Source organism: Dipodomys ordii, unplaced genomic scaffold (genome assembly GCF_000151885.1).
Source record: "Dipodomys ordii isolate 6190 unplaced genomic scaffold, Dord_2.0 Scaffold189, whole genome shotgun sequence".
In the NCBI taxonomy this organism is placed as follows: Eukaryota; Metazoa; Chordata; class Mammalia; order Rodentia; family Heteromyidae; genus Dipodomys; species Dipodomys ordii.
The window spans coordinates 1369484-1393510 of NW_012267405.1; the positions used below are offsets into that span (position 1 = coordinate 1369484).

Genomic DNA, 24027 nt, shown 5'->3' on the forward strand with positions numbered 1-24027 from the left:
CTGAGATCTGAGGATCGCAGTTCAAAGCCACCCAGGCAGGAAAGTCCATGAGACTAACCTGGAAGTGGTGTTGTGGCTCAAGTGTTGAATCTGTCAAGACCTATACTTTTAAACAATATATTAGGGTACTGTAGTCTTCCTATGTATTAAAACAAGATGTTGCCAGGTACCAGTGGCACCTACCTCCATTCCTAGCTACTCAGGAGGCTGAGATCTGAGGATCATGGGTCAAAGTCATTGTCACCCCTTTCATTGTTCTCCCTCATCACTCCCCACAATCTTCTTAATTTTGTAGAATGTGCATTGAATTTTTTTTTTTTTGGTCAGTGGTAGAGCTTGAACTCTGGGCCTGAGTGCTGTCCCTGAGCTCTTCAGCTCAAGGCAAGCATTTTATCACTTGAGCCACAGCAACACTTGTGCATTGAATTTTTTGACTGTTGTCCTTGGTGTACATTTAGTTTTCAAGAACCTGATGATCACTCAAGAGTTACTGAGTTACTCTAGAGTCTTTTTGCCATTGGGAGAAGGTTTTCCTAGAAGCATGGGTGGCCAAATATACAACATGTAAGGTAACATGTCCAGCTTCTGCTGGCAAAATATTTTATAATCATCAGGTAAAAACATCAGACACTTCACTTTCAAACATCTGATTGCTTCGCTCCTTGTCCGTTCTATTGGCACACTCAAGTGAGTTCCTCATAGCCATGTCCCCTTTCATCCTCCTACAGTTTTAGGTGAAATAATTCCTTCAAGGTTGACTAAGTAGAACAGAGAGGGTACTTGTTGGTTTAATATTTAATTCTTATTGGATTTTACACTTTGCCTTCAATGTGACCATATGACAAATCACTGGCTGGGATGAAGGTCTCCCCACAGTCTGTCTTTCCTAAACCCATGTATGTTTTCATATCCGGATCTTCATCCTTCACCTTTCCCTGATAGCTAAAATTTTTGCCCACTTTTGCCCTCCAGTCTGCATGTTCATGTGCGCATGAGCTGACATCAACTTTGGCTTTTCTCTTTGCTTGTTGGTATGGATTAGTGGTGGTGAGAGATGAGGTATTCGTAAGTGTGTTTGCTGGTCCAGAAGACTGTAACACAGAGGTTACGATCTTATATTTACGATCTTAAATCTGAACTTGCAGACACCCTGTCTATGACTGCAATGGAGGAATCCTGAGTGAGGCTTTGATTTGCATCTTTGGAAATAAGCTCAAGATCTTCAGAAACAGAAACTACGTCTACCATTCACGTGTCCCTGTCAGGGTCTAGCAACACTACAGGCTGTTGGGACTCAATAAATAGTCATTTGAAAGTTGGATTAATTCACCAAAACTTTATGGTTACACTGAGTGTATAAAACAGATGATCATAGCATATTTACTGTAACTCAAAAATAGTTCCACTTCAATATTCACTTTTCTAGCAAAAAAAAGAATTGCTCTGGATTTCTGTACATGACTGCCAGAATCTCAGAGCTGACCATGAACAAGATTTTCATGGACCATCAAATACTTAGAGCAAGACCACACTAATATGTATATATGTAGGGGTAGGTACGTGTGTATGTATGTGTGTGTATAACAAAAATACCCATTGTGTTGGCCTTCTCAATATAGAAATGAGTTTCACTCCATCTCTACAGACTTCCCATTCAAACTTTATGGACTGCAAACAATGGTACCTTCTAGAACAACTTGATCTCTGTGTGCCTGTCAGAGCAGCTCTCCATTGATCAAGGACGGAGGTCTATGGTGGCTCTCACATCTGTGCCAGAAGTTTCCCACTGCTTAGCTTGTTCCCCCATGCAAGAGAAAGTTTATGGAGGTGTTTAGCCCTCAGAGATTCTTTAGATCAAAACGGAGACATTTGATTCAGGCTTGAATGAACCCTTCCAGTGAAGGCTGAAATAAGACTGAGTCTGTGAACATTCCCTCTGCCAAGTTCTTGATCATTTGGCTTTAACACTATGCATTAGTTATTATTTAACAATTTTGCAAATGAAATCCCTAAAATATAGTTGTGCCCACAGCTAATCACAAATATCTAGTAAACTCCCAGATTATAGGCCGTGACTCTTTCTCCATGAGCACCCTGCCCTTTTCTATACAAAGGCGAAGTGGGGAGGCGGGATGATTTCACAAATTAACAAGCCAATTTCACTCTCTAATTTCATACAGATCGCAAGAGATATCTCAAGTCTTTTTCCTGCACATCTCATGTTGTATATTATACCACAGGGTCTCTATTAAAGGTTTCTATTAAAGTGCTTTTTGCCTGCTAAGACTTAGGATTCTGAGCAGTTAAGAATTTCACAGGCAAACAGAAAGGTGCTAGAAATAGAAACTTACAGAGAAATACAAACCTCATCAGTACTTGGAATCAATATGTATCCTAGACATGCCTTTTTCTAAAATTAGCTTCAAATCCATTAAGATTGGCAGATATCAAAGGTCTCTTCTGACTCTAAAATGCTCTGTTCCTAATAATGAAATCTGACTTCAACCATATGCTCTGAGAAAAAAGCACTTTATCTAAGAGTAAAATTACTGAGAGAGCATTATAAGTACTTCTAATGAGTTATTCTATCTGATTTATGTCTAATATTTTTTCTCTCCAAGTCTGTAAAGCTTATTTTAATTTCCCAAATGGGAGTAAGAGTGGAAAACAATGTAGTCACATCTTTTTGGAGTACAAATAATTGGATTTCTCTTCTCATTTGTCCTCACTGCATTGATGAATAGTCTTAGAGGTTGCTGTATTTTATCCTGAAAAGAAACTTTATTAATTAGAAAAGTTGTTTGACTTTAGCCTACTTCTCTTGTTCTATTTTGATCTTACCATTATATTTCTGTGGGATGCAGGAAAAGTATATGTCTGCATATTTGGGGATTTCTGAATAAAATTTGCATATATTTCATACCCTTTGAGACGAGCAAGGCCTCAGGTGTTAATTTATTACAACTGCAGATGTAGTTAAAGAAATCTAAATTTCAAATTCTCAGTTCTTGAACACTGAATTCACAATACATTCAAAAGATCACACACCATGATCATACTGGCTTCATTCCAGGAGTGTATTGTTTTTCTTTATTAATTTATAATCTCAGCTTTGTTATTTTTGTTGGTCATGAGATTTGGACTTAGGTGCTGTCCCTAAGCTTTATTTATTTATTTCTTTTGCTTCAGGCTAATGCTCTACCACTTTGTGCCATAGCTCCACATCTAATTTTTAGGTGATTTATTGGAAATAAGAATCTCATGGAGGGGTGGGAAGGTGGCTCAGTGGTAGAGCACTTGCCTTGCATGCATGAGGCCCTGGGTTCGATTCCTCAGCACCATATAAGCAAAAAGAAAAAAGCCAGAAGTGGCACTGTGGCTCAAGTGGTAGAGCGCTAGCCTTGAGCTGAAGAGCTGAGGGACAGCGCCCAGGCCCAGAGTTCAGGCCCCACGACTAGACCCCCCCCCAAAAAAAAAGAATCTCATGGACTTTCCTTCCCTATCTAGCTTTGAACCTCGATCTTTTGATCTCAGCCTCCTGAGTAACAAGGATAGGAGGTATGAACCACCAGCATCCATCTCAGATATTCTTTACATGAAGGAAAGCTCACTAATATATTGTCATTGAGTTCTGAAAACAAGTATCTCCAATGATATACTGATGCAGACACTAATGCTTTAGAATATGTAGGACACAAAGCAGACATACTTTAAGATTTCCTGAGCCTGAAACTGGAAACAAAAATAGACCCAATTCATAGCAATAGAAAGCAGATGAGTGATCGTCTGGGTCCTGGGATGGGGTTGAAACTGACTGGGCTGAGAGATTCAAGGGACAGATGGTGGAAATGGGGAGAAATGGGGAGAGTGCTGTGTGTGAGCCCCAAGATACATGGCAGCTTCAGATACCACTCCATCTAGTGGTCAATCCATAGTTTATCACTTCCTTCGCAGGAAAAAAATCAGGGAGGGTGAGTTAGACAGGCCTTGGGCTATCTGCAGTGCTTCCATTCAAAAATGCTTCCTTGTTTGAGACTGGACTTTCCAGAGGCAGGACAAATGAACTGTTCATCTGTTCACCACCCCCTAAAAATGTTCTCCCCCCCCCAAGCAGCAGTCTTTGCATTTGCCATAAGAACAGCAGGATAAGTTCTTTATGGCGGACAGCAGGTGTCACAATTGCCTAACAAAAGAGTAGCATGCTACGCCTTGGCAGTGCAAAATAGAAAGGTCCTCATCACCTCAAAATGCATCTGTGCACCACAAAAACATCAGCACTACTGTGGCGCTAAGCACATCCCCTAAATGATTTTACAATAGCTCTTGCAGGCCCAGAGTTTAAACTCTATCACCACTATTATCAACCAACCAATCAACCAACAACACCACAAAACATGATAATGTTCAAAATCTCTTACAGCTTATTTGCAGTGTTCTTAAGAAATGATCTTATGGACTGGAGATGTGGTAAGGACAAAGCTCTGAGTTCAAACCCCAGTACGGACAAAAAACAAAAACAAAACAAGAAGAAGAAGAAAGGAAGGAAGAAGAATTATAATATTGTGATTTAGAATAGAAAGAATATGCTTTGTATCCTCCCCTTTTCCTGGGAAAAATAGTTTTTAAAACTTTGAAGTCTTTGAACTAATTTTGTATGCTGATGCTGTGAATGATTGAAGGATGCTCCCGGATAGCCTTAGGGTAGCAGCTGGTTGCCAGGGTGAACAGTCCTGTGATTGGACAGATGAAAGTTTCAGCCCCACCCTCTAGAGAAGGTGGAGACTGAGGTAATCAGGAATGGCCAATGGTGTAGTTGAACTGTGACTACTAATGACATCTCTCTATAAGGGCAGGATGTGTGGGGCTCCTAGATTACTGAACCATGTAAGGGTTCCTTCCTATAGAACAGCTTGGCTGAAGAGGGCTAGAACATCCACATCCCTTCCCACATACTTTGCCCCAAGCATCTCTTCCATGTAGCTGCTCACCTATATTATAGCCAGTAATATCCTTTAGATCACTAAGTGCTTTCCTTAGTTCCCTTGAGCCTCTCTCAAATTAATTGACTGTGACAACGGGTTTGCAAGTGCCTTGCATATGTAGGTAGTTGATTAGAAGAGGCCATAGTCAGGATCCCCTGTCATACTTCTTGTGTCCACAGACAATGACAGTGAACTACAGAGGAATGCTGTGTTTTAGTTTTCCTGTGGTTGGAAACAGAGTGGTGCCTATGAAAAGCAATCGCTATCTGTAAAAAAGGTGTCCTAGCAAACTGTGAATGTTACATATCAACCAAAAAGGCAACCAAGTGGAAAAGCCTGTGCCTAGAAAGTGTAAGATTCTGAGTTCAATCTTCACTACTGCACCAAACACACATAAGAAACTTCCTGAAAGTGGAAAGGGCAGCAAGAAGAATATCTTCCCCTGGTATCTATTTTATATGGGCACCGGACACAAGGAAGACACCAAAATCTGCCGATGGCCATACCTGTTGTGTAAAATGGCACAATGTTTGCATATGGCCTCCCATGTATTTAATCCTCTGTGGATGGTTTATAATACCTAATACAATGTAAATCTTATGTAAATAGTTGAATTGTTTGAGAAATAATGGCATGAAAATGTATAAAAGTTCACTGCAGACACAATTCTTTTTTTCCAGGTACATTTGTTCAATGGTTGAATCCACAAACTCAGAACCCAGAATACAATGGTGGCATGTATTATATACAATGGTAAAAATATACAGCCTCTTGGTGTGTCTTGGAAAAGCAGCTTCTCAGTGAAGAAGATTCTTTGATTCATTTTCTATTTAAAAGAAAAAAATAAATGCCATGGCTATTATCAATTGTAAGATACTACGTCAAAATGAAAAGGTTAATCTATAGAATCTGAGTAACACTAATAACAGTGCCAAGAAAAACATATCATGAACTCCATTTGCGAAATGAGAAAACTAAAGTTTAAAGTCCCAAGTTTTTGTTAGAATTGTGACTAGCACTTAAGTATCTTATGTCCAGGTTTAATTTTCTTTCAATCATAGCACCCTTTAACCAGTAAAGGATATGCCTCCTATCAGTCAAAGCTCTTAAGAAATTACATGGTCCTTCCCCCCTCCCTCCTCCCTTCTGTTTGACCTTCCTTCCTCCCTGTCTCTTCTCTTTTCCTGTCTCCTGTTTCTACCTTGTTTTATCCCCCTCCCCCTCCAGTGCTCAGATAAGTGGGGGAGGGAGAAAGGGGGGTCTCACGTGTTCACAGAGTCAGGTAAGGGGGTGTCTGACCACAGCCAGGTCCTGGTTTTCGTCTGCAGGTCAGAGGCTCACAGCAGCCATTGGTGCATCCCTTCAAAGCACAGGAGACAGGGAGAATCATCAACACTTCCTTCCCATTGGGGGCACAGAATTGGGTCATGAAATAAAGTTGCACTTTTTAACCTGAATCACTCTACCAATTCGACGGGGCATGACCAGGGAAAATTAATGATAGAGGAAAAAAGATATAATGAGCAATGAAAACCACCTCTACAAAGACCAAAAATAAAATGATCTAAATTTAATCCAGATGGTACTACATGTCAATTAAAGGAAGACTATTTCTATACTAGTCAAAGGGTGTGAAAACACAGAAAATTCCAATCCCTAATTAGTTTGCCATACCTGCATAATTTGGATCTGAGATTGGTAGTGGTCATACACACATGCTTTATTCTCACAGATGAATAAAAATGTTAAAAATGTATGTAATAGAAAATGAATGTATTAATATAAAAATGGAATGAAATCTGTGGGAATTTTATTCACAAAAATATGGGGATAGTTCTATAATAATGTAGTAATATATGTATCATATTAAGAACTTGATATGAGAAAACAGCTCATATCATGATAAATGGGAAAATTCATTAAAAATTCAATAAAAATTATTTAGGCATTATTTATCATACATATAAACCATGATCAGAGTAATGTATCATCATTATAAAATAATGATGACAAATAGCAAAATTATATCCAATAAAATGAAAGTTAACACACCAGTTATTTATATTCTATGTTTTATGGAATATTTAAAACTGGGAGACATAGAAGCAGTATGAAGGTATAATAATGGAAAAGTGTAAATGATAGTTTCATTGTTTATATGAGATACAATTCTCTAGTTATTCATAAAACAGTCTTCTCTTTAAAATAATAGATTCCTCATTAAGACTGCTATTGAAGTTAGTAGTACAATAGTATCAAAATTAGAAACAGTGAACTAGTATTTAAATAAAAAGGAAAATATTATACCTTCAACAAACAGGAATGTACTTCAGAATAAACCTTCAAGTTATGCCAGAAGTACACGAAGATCTTGATATATATAACTTTCCCAAGAAACCTAAAGGCAGTTTGTCTTTTAAGACAATATTTAATATGTGAATGTATCAGTGGTTCTTAGAGTGAGATCTGAATTTAGCTAGTTTCATTTGAATTCTAATTGTACTTGGGAGCAAATAGATTTAAAAATGTACACAGGAATAATAAGAGAGCCTATGTAATGTGAGAGGAACATTGTCTTTCTTTCTTTTCTTCTTTTCTATACTGGGATTGAATTCAGAACCTCCTACACTGAAGACAAGTGCTTTACACTGAGCTACACTTCTTGCCCTTATAACTTCAGATATGCTACCATTATTTAAATTTTTCCAATTGTTTATAAGCCCGAACTCCTAGTTTTATTGAATTGCACAAAAAATGGAAACAATTCACATGTTTCCTAATATATTTCAAGAATATTAGATCTTATGTATCTTATGTATTATATAGACAAATTCTTTCTCCCCTTTCCTCTTTTTCTCCCTCTCTTTTCTCCTGTCTCTTTGCTGACACATGTTGAGTATATGCCATTTGTTCTGCTCAAGTAACTACAATGATGAACTCATTGTCTTCAACCCAAGAAATAGGGTCACATCATGTATAAAAGTCTATATCTCCTTGTATTGGACAGAGTATTTTTAATATCCACAATTGCTTAAGTCATTGCATTTTATCTACCAATGGAATTGGTTTGAAATTTCTGCATAACAAACTGAAGCACAGAGAATATTTAGATGCTTTGTCTATAGTGTCAGAGACATCTAAAGTAAGAAAGAAATCTGGAGATCCACTTTACTTCACCTATTTCTAGTGATATCCTCTGAACTGATTACTTTCCTTAATCTTCCTTCTCGATATAAGGATATTGACAACGCCTGCTGTGTATGTCTTAAAAGGAAAAGAAGATTGCTAAGCAAGAATCAAAGCAATCCCACATTCTTCAAAACCAACCATTGCACACTACAGAGATGCCTTGGAATTTTACAATGTGCATTAACATTGCTTCCATTTTTACTTTTTTATATGTTTTAGGGTTTTTATTTTTCCTTTTTTTATCTTTTGTTTACATACTGACTATGGACACAGGCCAAATATCTGTGGAGAAAAGTTACTTCTAGATCTGAAATGGTTACTGCTTAAGAAATGATCAGCTGATATGTATAGGTTAGGTATCTGTGAATAATGTATCTAGAAAGATCATAAGTGAAATGTTATAGTTGATGGCTTTCTTCTTTAGTTTCAACATCATGTAACTATGTTATCTTAAAGCCACGTCCTAGCTTTTGAAATGTTTTCTGAAAAAAAATAATTAAAATCAACAGCATAATGGAAGTGTAGATCTACTAACGACTCTGATATCAACTTTTCTTTAGAATTTCCAAAAGGATGTTAAAAAATAAAGAAAATGATTATTCTCCAGTTTCCCCCTAATAAAGGACAGACAGTTCCATACCTCAGGGGAGCCACAATCACAGTCTTCTCCCACTTCTAGAATGTGGTTTCCACACACTGGAGGGGTCATTACACTTTTTGGACTAGGTGCTTGTAGCAGGCACTTTGGTTTGTGAGATAAAAGGTATCTTCGAAAATGTTCCCGGCAGGAAGTACTGAAATCCTTTGGGAATTTTGAGCTGTAAACAGAACATCTCAGAAATAACATGATGACACTCTTTGCAGTACATCTGATCCCACTATAAGATAGTGCAGTCATGAGGGCGAGCAGAAGGAAGTAATAATGATTCAGCATGGGAGAAATCAGTGCAGACTTATAGGTTCCATAGTCATAATTCTTTAGCAATGAGCACCTCAAAAAAAACAAGGTAGAGTTTACTTATTTCTCTACATCAAGTCCTTGCAAAGAGATCAACATTAATGGGCTGGTCAACTTATTTTGGTTATATATATATATATATATATATATATATATATATATATATATGGTTTGCATCTGAATTAGGCTAGTATGTCTAGAAACTATTGTATCACTTTAAGGCAAAATAATTTTAATTTAATGTGGTTGCCATACTCATAAAACTCGACCTTGATGTGTTTGGAAATAGTAAAGAATGAGTCCTGATATTTGGCAAAAATGGTGCTTAAACATTGGTAGGACCGATGGGATATGTAACTCTCGAGGAAGATCCCAGCATACGCATAGTGCATTTACATTCTTTAAGAGCTGGGCACTCACATGCTTATTATTTGTGTGCAGCAACATCTTACCTCAGATACTGATTCATGGCACAACTGCCAGAGGGACACTTGGTGAAGTACGGAATGTCAGGCATGCCCAGGGCATGGCCTAATTCATGGGACATCACTGCCGCCAGCGTCACATTGTTCTTCCTTTTAGCCTGGAAAGGAAATCACAGAAGCATTGGTTATACCTAGTTTCATTCCACTGTTTCCCAGTTGTTACCTGTATATAGGATTTGAAAAGGACAGCTTAGGAGAAGAGCAGCAATGGTCACAAGGCCCGTTCCCTGTCACTATATTACCTCGTGTTGAAGGCACATCCAAAGTGGTTGGAGAACCTAGACATCGGGTTAGCACTACGTAAATGACAAGTCTGTCAGTGAACAATGGCTAGATTCACTGCGTTCCTCACGGAACGTTTTAGTTATGTAATATGGACTCTGAGGGCCTGTAAAATTGGTCACCTCGGATACTGTCACATCAGTCGTGCTTACCCATGCGGCCCTTTCTTTCTCACCTAATTTCTTGTCAACTGACTAACTTAGAGATTTGTAGGCCACAGAAGCCACTGGCATCCTCTTTCTATCTCAACATTACTTCTCTTATTCCTGGCACCAATTTAAATGAGATGTCTTCTGGCAGGATTGATGCTTTACGATCCAAGGAGCCTTCTATGAGACAATCCCATTGTCACCATTAAGTACAGCCAGAGCAAATGATCATGATCATTTCTAAGCACAAAGCGCTCTGCTGGACACCCTAGAGACATCAAATCATAGGGAACCTTAAAATAAAGGTACCAACCTCGATAACAGCCACCGAAGATAGAGAACACAGGGAACTGGAGGCCACCATGCCTACGCGCCCGTGCCTGAAGCCAATCCCACTGTGCGGAAGGTACAGATACACCATCACAACTGGACTCCAGAACCATCAGCTTGTGCTAATGACAATACCGATATCCCTCGCTGCCCTGCCCTTGGTATGTTCACTAGGCCTCAGACCCGTGTCTATCCTCCCAAAGCACAAGAATGACTACAGGGGGTTATTGTGCATCTAAGTGATTATTTTGCTTTATTGGCCATTTTACTCTAGGGATGAGTTGATTTCACAGATACATTGTAAACTAGAACACCAATGCAGAGGAAAGCCTTTCCTGAGAAGACAGTCTAGCAATCTGCTCGGCATCTGTGTGCCTGTCCTCTCCCCAGGACTCACCTGAGGAGCTGAGCGTGGTTGTGGATCCTCATTTTCCCTATGGAAGATCGGTGCCATCTCAGGAAGTTGTTAAATGTGGTACCTATGGTAGGTTCCACCTTTATCTTGTCACCGTCGGACCAGATTTCCATCCCTACCAGGGCTACTTGAACGTCTATAGTATTGTAAATCTGTGGGATGGGAATTTTTCTTCATGAAAACGTTCAGGATTCTTTGTAGTCCTTTAGACTTGTGCAACCACAAGTCATGGATACAAAGATAGACTTAAGTGATGAGTTTCCATTTTCAAAATGGAACTCCTAAAAAATTACCTCGCTACGGGACGCATGAGCTTATCCCGATGCTGATGCGTAGCTATGATCTCCCAGAACTCTGTCTCTATGGCACGGGGCGCTGCTAGCCCCTGGCTGTCACTACAGTGATGCCTAAGGCTTCACGGCAGAAGCGCGTGCTCGTGTGACAAGTATCTTACCACATTCAGGAGGCTGAGCACGTCAAACAGAACCGTTTTCATCAGAGTCAGGTTACCGTGATACGTCTTATACTGAAAAAAAAGAGACAGAAAGTAGAATTAGAATAGCAAAATGAAAAAGTAATCAAACTAAGGGGGTATGGGATTTCACACTCATAGAAAAATTACATACATTACATAGATATAAAATCTATGACTCCTAGAGCTAAGCTTTGTAAGACTCGTTTCACCAAATCCTATTTCAAATGCAAGAGATTTTTTTTTTCCTAAGAGAAAAAGTAGGCATTTGTAAAAATGTCAATGTTCTCTATCTTTTAGTTGAGTAAATCAAGTAAGTTGAAGGTTTTAAGTTCAAATTTGATAATGAAGTAATATATACTAGGTAAAAATAGATGCTAGTGTTTTTTCTCTGCATATAAATTTGCAAGGTATACAGTTTTCGTATAATTTGCAAGTTATAGTTTTTGCTTGTATTTTTGTAATATTTATATTGTATGTGTTGATTTTTTAGATAACAATGTGAAATAATTTGATATCTTAATAACTTTCTGGTTTTAATTAATTGTTACTTTATTTTATCTATTTTTTGGTGGTTGTGGGGCTTGAACTCAGGGCCGGGGCACTGTCCCTAAGCTCTTTTGCTCAGGGCTAGTGCTCTACCACTTTGAACCACAGCTCCACTTACAGTTTTTGAGTGGTTAACTGGAGTTAACCACTGGGGATTTTCTGTCTAGGTTGACTTTGAACCACAATCCTCAGATCTCAGCCTCCTGACTATCTAGAATTACAGGTGTGAGTCACCATCTAGCTATTTATCTAGTTTTGCTGATGCTGGGGCTTGAACTCAGTGCCTGGGAATTATCCCTTAGTTTTTCCTGCCCCAGGCTGGTGCATTTTCACTTGAGCCACAGCTTTACTTCAGGATTCTGGATGCTCCATTAGAGATAAGACTCTCAGACTTCCCTTCCTTGGCTTGACTTTGAATCTTGATCTTCAGATCTCAGTTTCCTGAGTAACTAGGATTACAAGCATGAGCCACTAGCACCTGACTGCTTCATTTTTAATTTTGTGGCTAATGGCCTAGATACAGTGTTAAGTATATTACCAACATCAAAAGTTTGATGACAGTTGGATAGTACATGAGTAGGAGTGAAAACTGTGGTGGACGGGCAGGTTCAGCATCCAAGATAATCAGGTGGGTTAAATCTTGTTAATCACAAGCTTTGCTGCTGATTTTAGCCTGATAAGTAAGCTCAAACATTGAGGAAACTGTCCAAAAAACAAACACATTTCATACTCACAAAGGCATTATCCAGCACCAAGAAGAGATTAACGTATTTCTGCGTCTGAAGAAACTCTTCTTGCTTTCAGATAATTACAAAACACATTGTTAATCACTATCTTTCATCCTACATGATTCAAAACCTTACCAAAGGATATATTTTTTTTCCAAAAGAAAAAAAAACAACCAAACAACACACCACCCCCTGAAGACTCAGAACACCCATGACAGGCTTGGCTGAACCTACTACTGCATTGTGTGTTACTGCTGAGACCAATCAGGGTGCAGAAAACCAGAACCTACCTTTAAGACTCTCAGCGACCTGGAAGGTCGAATATGCCTTTGTTTCCTGCCCATACCATTCACACCACCGGTAGGATTAACATTCACGGTGTCCAGCTCCTCCTGGTTGTAAGCAAAGACAGCATGTTCTCCCTGGTCTGTACTTCCCAGAGGCCTTATCACGAGCTTTTGATCATGGAAGGTAAAGTCTCCTCTGCAAGAGACAGATATGGATTTCAGCATTCCTTGGCATGCACTCATGTTTCCTGTTGAGAATGGAGGGAAAAAAATCTCTCCCTCCTCACCCGTGCCACACATAACGCTCATTCTCAGATCCTTCGGCAGGCACATGTTCACTGGGGTCGCAAATCAGTATTTGACAATAATGAAAACAGGCCATGTGATATACGCAGAGAATCCTGAGAAACTCCTCAAATGACACAGCCCCAAAGAATTTGGGAAGTATCTGATGAGCCCAGGAAATATTGTCACAGCTTATTTATTGATGTAATTGAATATATCTTGGAAGATTCTAGGAAGGGAGTGATAGAATGTTTACGTACAAGAACCATACAAAAGAGAAGAATGTGTTTGTAGGGAATCCAGAGTCACAAATGGGGTCTCATAGGAGCTGAAAGAGCTCTGTGATATAACAACAGAGAAGCTTCTAGAAACGGTATCTATTTTATGATATGCAGAAATTTTAATGTGCCATGCTAAGGATAGATCATGTTGGGACAGCAAGCATGAGCTATATTTCTTATTTTAATCCTGAAAGATATACTTGTTGGTATGTATCATTAAAGACACAATAAGAAGTTATTAGCAGTGCTCATTCAGAGGTAAACTTTGTAGTAGGTAGTATTATATTCTCATGTGTGCTTTTTCAGGCTCTGAGATTTTCTTAGTTGGGAAGGCTTGTTTGTATAAACACATATACACGTACACTTAAAAAATTAAGCTGGAGCCAGACATTGGTAGCTCATACCTATAGTCTTAGCTATTCAAGAGGCTGAGATCTGAGATGTTCAACACCAGCACAGGCAGGAGAGTCTGTGAGACTCTTGCCTCCAATTAGCCACCAAAAAAGTCATAAGTGGAGCTGTGGCTCATGTCAAAGCACTAGTCTTGATCAAAAAAGCTTAGGGACAGAGCTTAGGCCCTGAGTTCAAGTCCCAGGATCACAAACGACAATAACCACCCAACAACTTAATAGCAGCTAGGAAACTCACAGGGTATTATCTGCAAGACAATATCAAGCAACTGTTTCTAAGAATGACATAGAGAGACTTGGCAATGAACCCAGATACTCAGAAAGCTGGACTAATGTGTGTAATAGCTGATGACGCCACTTATGCCACGATCGTAAGGGTGATGCTCTCTACTTCTCCCACTTGGAGCACGTTGATTAAGTAATCCGTGAGGGAAAATACCAAAATAGCAAGACCAGATAAGGTCCAGAAGGACTCAGTTCTGTGTAGCAAAATGTTTCCTGATACTCACTATTTTGGACAGTTTTCTCACCTCAGCCCATCGCCGGTACTGATGCTGGCCGCAGAGTTCTGTTCATTTAGGATGTGACCTTCATAGTGACAGTGCCTCTGGAGTAGAAAACCGAAAATCACCTCAGAATCATACACGTGTGCACAGAACGCGTCTAGCTTCCACTATTATACTTACACGTAAACGTACATTAACAACAGGCATCATGTGGAGAAAGCTACCATCTTTAGTACAGGGGAAAGAAAGCTCAACTCATGACTGGGGCCCTTACTCTTTTTCCAAAAAGAAAACCCTTTGAGGTCTTTGGGGGCCTTCTGAACCACTCCACAGGTGACTCTGAACTCCCTATCTGGTGTCTCAGTCATTTCTCTCATACTAATGAGCAGTGAGATAAAGTCCAGGCTGGTGCTGTATCTCATGGTGAATGAGAAGTAGCCAATCACTGGGGGTTTCAGTACCACCTGCAGGTTCTGAGGGTGGGACCATCCTGAGTCCTTCAGATTGACTGGCTGAAGTCACCATTTTAATCCGTCTGTTAGTGGATCCTTTTCTACCAGATTTGAAAACTGGGAATATTTGTCTACAACTAAGATAATGCATGGTTACTGGTCTGTATTAGCAAGGGGCCACGTATGTGGAGAGATCTAGATAAACTTACCATAAATCACCTCTGGTTCAAAGGTAACAGACTTGCTGTGTGTGTGTGTGTGTGTGTCTGTATCTGTATGTGTGTGTGTGAGAGAGAGTGTGTGTGTGGTGTGTGTTCTTTACAAGAAACTTTCTCATTGAAGAGGTGGGCAAGGTATTGCATCAATATACCATCGACCATTGGAACTGAAGCAGGAGGACTGGGAGAAAAGCTCAGGTGTTAGAGAACCCTGAGTTCAAACCGTCATATCTCAGCAATGGTAACAATAACAACAAAAAAGGAATCACTAATGAAGTTATCAGATACTCTTCTCCGAGGACAAATGTTACCAAACATCCGGAAATCCGTGAAATGAGAGTTTTGATACAACAAGGAAGCAGCCAGGCAGAGGTGGTGGAAGTTTTATGTGGTTTTTGTTTATGGAGACAAGTAGGTATACAGTTCCAGAGAGGAGACCTTTTGCCTGATCTCTGATTTTTTTTGTGTGTCATGATTCTTTACATCTGGAGGCTAGGCTCTAGAACTGGAGGGTGTAGAATTGTGACTGGTCTAGATATAAACATTAATTATACTGTGTTGCAAACATCAGGATAAATGCAAATATTTTCAGGAAACAGTAGTAACAGCAAGTTTCAAGTATTTATAGGGAACAGCAAGTCTTTGCTTTTACTTAATGTATATTAAGGGAACAAAGTGTTTTGTTGGGTTATTTCCATACAGGCATATTAGGGGACAAATTCCTAACCTGAATATAAAATAGTCTAGAGACAAGTGGACTCCATGTGCTTCTAAACAGGTGACAGAAGTTTCATGTTATTCCTACCTTTTCTTTTTTTTTGGGGGGGGGGTCCAGTCGTGGGGCCTGAACTCTGGGCCTGGGCACTGTCCTTCAGTTCTTCAGCTCAAGGCTAGCGCTTTACCACTTGAGCCATAGCGCCACTTCTGTCTTTTTTCTTTTTGCTTATGTGGTGCTGAGGAATCGAACCCAGGGCCTCAAGCATGCAAGGCAAGCGCTCTACCACTGAGCCACCTTCCCAGCCCCCCACCTTTTCAAAGCTACGATTTTTCTCTATTTGTCTAACTGGCTATGGATGAGCACCTGGCTTTCAAGTTATTTGATTATTTTTTTTTAATCAGTGTCTCTGGAGCTATGCATTTTTAATAAGTGGCAGATGCTAGGGTAAGTCCCAGGAAGCCTTCAGACCTTACCCTGTTCTGAGGGTTCCTGGTAACGTTCTCTGCTCCTGATGAGTGCTTTGTTTCAGCGCCGTCTGACCCCAGGCGGAACCTGTAGAGAATGAGAACTCATAGGATACTCAGGATAGAAGCAAAGGCTGACTTCCATGATACACTCTTCAGCACTAAATGTCTATAATGAGGAAGAGTTGACCTTTGGGCCATTGTTCCTTTTCCAACATTGGAACTCTGTTGCTGAAGCAAACCAAAGAACGAGCTCTGTGGGTGAAATATGAGGGTAGAAATCTCAACTGCTTCTCAATTGCAGATTGTTTTTTCCTTCAAATTGGCTCTCTTGAGGTTGGTTTGGACTAAGGGCACAGGCTCAGGAAGTCTTGGTCAACTACTGTTGGCTTGTAAGCCTGCATAAAGAGCCATTTTGTCTTGGAAGAAGTTTGTGTAGTCCTATTTTCCAGAGTTTCTCTCCAGGAAAGTACCCTTCGGACATATAATTCCCCAGGAATACACTGACCTTGAAAGACAGACCTCCTGCTGTTGACAGGAGCATACATTTCTTAAAGCCCCACACGCTTCACGTCTTCTATTCCAGTCACACTGATTAGAGCTCCAAGAATACTTCCCCATTTCTCAATTAGCAATCAAAATGATTAGAGTTTCAGGAAACAGAACTTACTTGGGGTTTTGAAGGTGAAGGATAATTTTTTCTCCACTTAAGGTAATTTGATACTGAACATGAGGCGCACATCTTCCCTGAAAGTATTTAATGATGTAATTATGTCATACAGTTTATATGTCTAGGCCTATTAAAAGCAACCATAGTGGTCCATGGGGCATATATTAGGATAATCATTATAAATGCATACAGGCTGAAATCAGTGCTCTCCTGCCTTTAAGAGGAAGCATAGCTTATACACTGAGATAAACTTCCTAAAAATGCCATTGATATGGTAGGGTCTTATGGCTGGCTCTGGCGTGCAATATAATGTCCTGTGGACCACAATGCATCTCCAGCAAGATAATCACAAGGGATGGATTTTTTTTTTATCAAACTGAACTGAAATACACTGAAGAAAGCCAATAAAGATTTGCAAAGAATTAAGTAAGAGTAAAAATTACCAAATGGGGGAAGTGTTTGTAGCCATGTAGAGGTGCGTTTCTATGTGTGGATGGGGTGGTGGCAGGAGAATGGAGTGAGGAGAGGAGGCCATAAGAGTTTGCAGAGCAGGGAGGGAGCAGCTCTCAAACTAATGCCTTCTAGACATAGTTGTTTGTACTGGAATTCCATCCAATCCCACATACACGTTTGAAACAATGTCTAGTCTGTTCTCTCCTTTCTCCTCAAGCAAGACAGCTCCTTCTATTAACTGTGTAAGCAAATCATATGCTTTGTTCTGGAAAAAGAGGAGCTATCTGTATAGATTTCTCTTTGATGGTGACTGTGAGATCTCTTCTATTAGTGAGAAGTATTCTCATCTGTCTTCAGATGATTGTAAAATGAACCACGATCTCTTGAGTTACCTACCTCTTCATCATTCTTTTCCTTCTCAATCTCGCTTTGATAGGCAAAGGGTAATTTTCTAGGGTGCACTATCTCCTGGAGCTTGAGTTCAGGGCCTTGCTTTACAGTTTTGGCTAGAAAAGGAGAGAGAATATGCACATAAAAGAGTGGTTGGGCTGGTTGTTTTATTAAAAGGACACAGAGAGAAAGCATTAAAAGCAAGGTGAGTCTTTCATTTTAGCTTTGATTACAAGGGTTTATATTTTTCTCTCTCAACTCCATTCTAGAATGACATAGGGTCACAAAACAGTTCTTGAGATGGTCTCTATGAATGTAAACCTGGACCACAAGTTGGAGAAACTGCCTGTCTGAGAATAAAGTTCTGCCTGGAATAATGCATTTCCTTCTCCCTCTAGAATGTTCTTTCCAATTATGATTTCTTACCCTCTCAATGCCTTCTACACAATTTTCCCACTGTGGTGCAGATGTGAATACCCACTCCACAAGTCAAAATTTTCTAATAATTTTATATATAATTTCCATATAATACATACTTGGGGAGTCAAAGGGGAATGCTACAAGTAGTAATTTTACTCCTCATGTGACAATAAATGGTGATTCTTTACTTCATTGACATTTTCCCTGCAGACTGCAGATGTCACCAGAAATAAATTTTTACTGACCTCTCTTGGAATATTTTTTTAGGCCACAGAGAGCAAGGAGGACAATTGATTATAGACAAGAGATCTTTCTTGTTGGACTTGAAATTACATCATTAGCTCCTGTTGTTTTTAGTTAGTAAGAAAAGAACTGATCTTGGAGCTAAAGGATGTGGTCTGATACCTTTGCTAAATGGCCCTTGAGAAAGCTGTTTGCCTTCGTGTGATTTGCTGTGTGAGACGGAGATTGAAGAACACCATAAAAACTATTCATCACTCTCCTAGGAAAATAGCACCACATCTTTTTTGTTCTTTCTGATTATTCAATTAAGGTCAGTCTTATTCATGAACATTCATGTTTTCACACACACACACACACACAGAATCTGTACACAGAGAGTTTTCTGTTAAGACAATCGGAGCAATTAAGGACCAACAAGTGAATTGTACACTTTGAGAGACTGAGGGAAAAGAATAAGGAAAGAATTATCTCCTAAGTCAACTCCTAGAATTCTGAATAATGCTTTCCTGAGAAAAATATTATACAATAAAGCACAAAGCCTAAAACTGCTTAATACATTTTCTTTTATCAAGCTGGGCATAAGTTTCATGTCTATATTCTTAGGTACTCAGAAAGCTGAAATCTGTAGGATCAAAGTTTTCGGCCAGCACTGGCAAAAGAAAACATTCTAAGTCTTCATTTCAGTGGAAGAAGCTGAGTATGATGGTGTTCATCTGACATCTGAGCTGTCATGGGAAATGGAAAATAGGAGGACTGCTGTCCAAGTACAGACTCAGACAAAAATCAAAACCCTATGTGAAAATAACCAGCATAGAAAGTCCCAGAGGTGTAGCTCAGCAATAGAGTGCCTGTCTTTATAATGGAATACATATGTATTTAGAGACCACATTTTCTTTATCCAATCATCGTGGTTGGACCTCTAGCCTGATTCCACAGCTTGGTTCTTGTGAATAGTGCTGCTATAAATATGTGTGCACCATTATCTCTGTTGTATGATGATTTACACACTGCAGTTATACACCCAGGAGTGGTCTAGCTGTGTCATGGAGTAAGCTATTAAGATTGTTGAATGAGAGATAGAAGTTCAGAGACTTTTCACTAAATTATTGTGTAAAACACAAAATCTTAACAATGAGCAGAGTTCCTAAGAATTGAGTAAATGGCTATGAAAGCACTCACTAAGCTGTATGTATATATACTATCATTATTGGCTTAAAAGTTATCTAAGTTATTTCTTTGGTACATTAGTGGTTGAATATGAGGGTAAGACCTACCCTGATAGTCCTGTTAGTGCAATGTTTGCACTGTATCCTTAACCAAGTGATAATTTTGTGATAGGCATAAGGTAGGCCCTTAGCTATCTATGTTTTTTAAAAACCTGTTTCAGTATAAGTTTTCCTAGAAATGTATTTATATACAGAAATGTGGAGATTCCCAGCATTTGACTTTTAACATGACAGCCATGTGATCATGAGCAAAGTAACCCATGATGGCCTCAATGGGTGCAATTTCTTCATAGGATAACAAGGGTGCATACAGCAGGTGCCAAATCATTCAACTGTCAATTATCAACCCTAAGGAGGAAAAGAGTTAATTTTTTCCAGGCCTAGACTTTTTGACCTTGCCATTCCACTAATGAATCCTCCTCAGGAAATAATCTTAAAATGTAGCTTTATTACAACATAGCTTACAATCCTAAATACATTAGTTAAAAATTATTTATCAATGAAAACATAAATAGACCACTCATATACTTTTACTTGTTCTGTTTTGGAAAATGATGAATTTTTTACTTAGTAAAATGCATTTAATTTGAAAAAAATTATGACAAACTTTAACATATATGTTTTACATAGTGATTTTGATGCCTTCCCTCAAATGAACATGTAAATATTATATAGAATATATATTATATATTAGGAAAGAAAAATCCAATAATAGTGATCCTTTGGATTACAAAGCTTTTCTCATCTCCTAGGGGTACATTCATCACATAATTTGACTTTTATATAAAATTCCAGCATACTCATTCTTACCTTGAGTTTGAACGATGAGCCAAAGAACAGAGAACAGGACCCAAGACATCCTGGCTACAGCTGGTTGTTAAAAGCTCACACAGTGTGTCATTGTGGTCTCCCTCGCTGTCGTTTTCATCTATTTGTACTTCTCTTTAGCACGTCGTAAAAGAAAATGAGGTCGCACATTTTTCTTGTGAGATTTGGAGGTATTTCCTAACTGTGTTGGAAAATCACCAAGAAGTTGCAGGGCAGGGAGCGTGAGAACATTTGCTTCTGAGAGGTGTTTACATCTGCGGTTGCTGCTTGCTGAGCATTCACATCTGGACAGATGTTTGCTTGCCTTGGTTCCTCTGATGGTGTGGACATGTGTGAACTACACCTATATTCCCACTTGCCTATTTACACGCATGTTCTTCATTGTGACAAGTCTGGAAAATATGACAGGGTCCTGTCCATATTTTGAGGAACTGGCACAGAATGTATAAAAAGAACATCAGGATGCTGTTAGTCCTTCTGATTCTCTGTCTCTTTGTGGATGAAACTGGGCTGTAGTAACATTAAAAATTCACCTGCAGTTACACACACACACACACACACACACACACACACACACACACAAACACACACACAAACACCCACGAGCATACATGTAGAGCTATAAACAAATGTATATGCATAAATTATCCACTGGAATAGCCACCACCAAGCTATGCTGCATACGCTAAAGTGTATGAGTTCCCTCAGAGAAAGTACTATTACTTATGATGAAAGAATTTTTTGTAGCTATAAATATACCAAAAGTGTGCTGAGGAGAAATGTTGATCATGCCCAATGTCCCAACATCAAGCAATGACTTCAGTTAACCTCTTGAGAATTCGTTTTCATCGCTCTTTCATCCAGGAATGGAAAGACAAAAGGAAAGGAAAGAAAATTGATAGTATAGAAAGGTTTGGGAAGCTGATATTTTGTTCTCCTTTTCTAAAATGTGTTATCTTTAAGTAGTTGTACAAATGGGTTTCAACTCAACAAATCATTTGTAAGTACAGTGCATCTTGATCAATGCCACCCTGCTATCATTCTCCCCCAACGTTCCCAATCTCACCCATATATTGCTGCATATAAAACAGTATATACTAAACCCCTGCTTTCACTGTATTTGATGTCAGTATAATTTGTGGAGGGGAAGGGGAAAAACAAATCGTTTAAATAGGGATACAGGTGAACCCATTGCAACAATGAGATGTACAAGTCGTTATGTCGAAAACGAACTTTACAACTTTCTTGCAGGGGAGGGGGCAGGGAGGATTGAGGGGGCAAGGGGAGGATGGTAAAGGATGGGAAGGGGAAACAAAGGAGGAGGCTACAATGCTTGATATGAAATGTACTCATTATCTTGCCCATGTAATTGTAACCCCTCTATACAGTATTTTCACAATTAAAAAAAGAAAGAAAAAGTATATACTATCATATATAGTATGTTTTCATGACATTGAATATCAGTTCATTCTTTTAATAACCTTAAAATATTGCACTATGTTTATATGTTATGTGAACTCATGTGTGTTTCTTTGATTTCTAAGATAAATTTCTAGAAGCAATATAATTTAGTTGACAAGGATGAGTCAGTTTGAGGTGAATGGTCTACACTGACCATGTTCCTTAGCACTCCTAAACCTTCCATTTCAAAAGGTTCCCAGTTGATCATCCTACCTGCAAGCTTACTTTTGATTAGTACATTTGAGAGCTTCCCAGAATCCTATCCTAAGTTTACAAGTCACTGTTCTCTGTCTTTTCTTGTTTTTGTTCTTCAGAATTATGAGATTCCCCCACCATAATTCTGTAGAAGAATGGGAATTTTTGGTCCATAAGTTATTCTACTTAGGTTACCATGTACCATTACATAATACTTCCCATTACATTTTTAGATGAGGATAATATTAATTAATATCACTAATCAACATTGATTATTAATATAATTAATATTAATGTGTAATGCTAATGATTAATATCATTAATATTAATGGGTTTAACTGAGTCTCATCCCTTTCTATTCACCTGCTGGTGTTAACTATTTTAGTTTTTACCATTGTTTTAAATTCACATTATTAATTATTAATCTGGTATGTATATCTTGCAGCTTAGTTGACTGATGGGAAATGCAATTTCTTTACCCTTCAAAGACAGAAGAACATAAGAATAGAATAGTGCTTTAAAATATACACACCTGTAATCCTAGCTACTCAGGAGGCTGAAAGCTGAGGATCGTGGTTCAAAGCCAGCCCAGGCACAAAAGTCCATGAGACTCTTATCTGCAATAAACCACTAGAAAACCAGAAGTGGTGCTGTGGCTTAAGTGGTAGAGTGCTCGCCTTGAGCTGAAGAGTTCAGGTACAGAGCCCAAGCCTAGAGTTCAAGCCCCACAACCAACAAAAAAATAAAATATTGAATAAACATATATATACTATGAAGAAACTGAAGGCAATTCTCTCTGTCTCTCTGTCTCTGTCTCTGTCTCTCTCTCTCTCTCTGGAAGATTTATGCTGTTAAGATAGTTGTATATTCAGTCTTTAAACTGTGGTAGTACCAGTGAAGAAATTGTTTACTCACTACATCTGGTGGGAATGAGGAATGGCATATACACCAAGCCTTATTGACTACAGGACTCAAGGATTGTCTAAACAGACCACTTAACTGGGACTAGAAAACCAAGAAGTTATGAGCAACATCTGGGTTACAGATAATTTGTTCCCGTAAAGCATACAAAATAAAATTTTAGAATATTTCCTTAAAAAGTACTTTTGGTTGTGTAGAGAAGATGATGGCTAGGTAGAAATTAAATCAGAATAGAAATATTACAGCAATGCCTTGTACATTTAAAGATTCTTTTTCACATACATCACTATTCTTTGTTTAATGTAACACTAGTGATAGTCATTCAAAGGTTACACTTCTACTTTAGTAAATGATTCCAAGTTAAGTGACTTACTTTAAATTACCCAGAAGATTTGCAAAATGTGTCTCCTAAGTCATTATGAGAGAGATACTTGCTCATCAGAACTGAAGGATTTCAAACATTCCATCATAAATAATGGCCATGGTGGTTTAAATGTACATTGTAGAATGATATTTTGTTAGTACTAGTTTGTTTTTTGCTAAGGTCCTTTGGAAAGTCATCCCTTCAATCCTCGTGGCTGGTAATTTCTGCTCTTTCTTTGTAGCTGTAGTTGATGCATTTGGTAAAGGCTGATCTATTTTATTCTTCTTTCCCAGTACTTGATTTATGATTCTGTTACTTTTGTCTATATTTTTGCGTGTCAAGTCATTTTTATCCTTTTTTCATATTTTCAAAAGGTTGTTTGATTTTTTTTAATTTTGCTTACATTTTTGCCTTGCCTGACTTTTCAATTTGCCCAATAACTTTGTAGAATTCTTAACCCTTCCATCTCTAATACTACTTATTTTGCTATACAGTATGTGCCTCAACTAATATTTCCACTCGTAATATTTCCACTGTTATTTTACCACTTGCATCCTCGCAAGTGGTTTCCACCTAGTTTGCTAATCTTTGCTTTTTAAATTTTTTTATGTTTAGTTTGCTTATTTACTGTTACTATTGATATAATTTTTCTTTATCTTTTCAAATCCTTTCATGTTTCTTAAAAAGTAGTATCTG

General features: G+C 38.6%; 1 protein-coding gene across 1 annotated transcript; it reads right to left on the reverse strand.

Moving 5' to 3' along the window:
- Positions 1–610: 610 nt before the first annotated feature.
- On the reverse strand, positions 611–20421 carry Adamdec1 (ADAM-like, decysin 1). Its single transcript, XM_013034400.1, has 16 exons — positions 20373–20421; positions 17680–17789; positions 16831–16907; positions 16170–16248; positions 14333–14409; positions 12830–13022; positions 12546–12608; positions 11245–11316; positions 10773–10942; positions 10359–10440; positions 9582–9712; positions 8812–8989; positions 6282–6342; positions 3710–3732; positions 817–1091; positions 611–722 (listed from the first exon to the last, which is right to left on the reverse strand). The coding sequence occupies exons 1-16, from the start codon at positions 20419–20421 to the stop codon at positions 611–613; spliced, it is 1752 nt and encodes a 583-aa protein (XP_012889854.1).
- Between the last annotated feature and the right edge of the window lie 3606 nt (positions 20422–24027).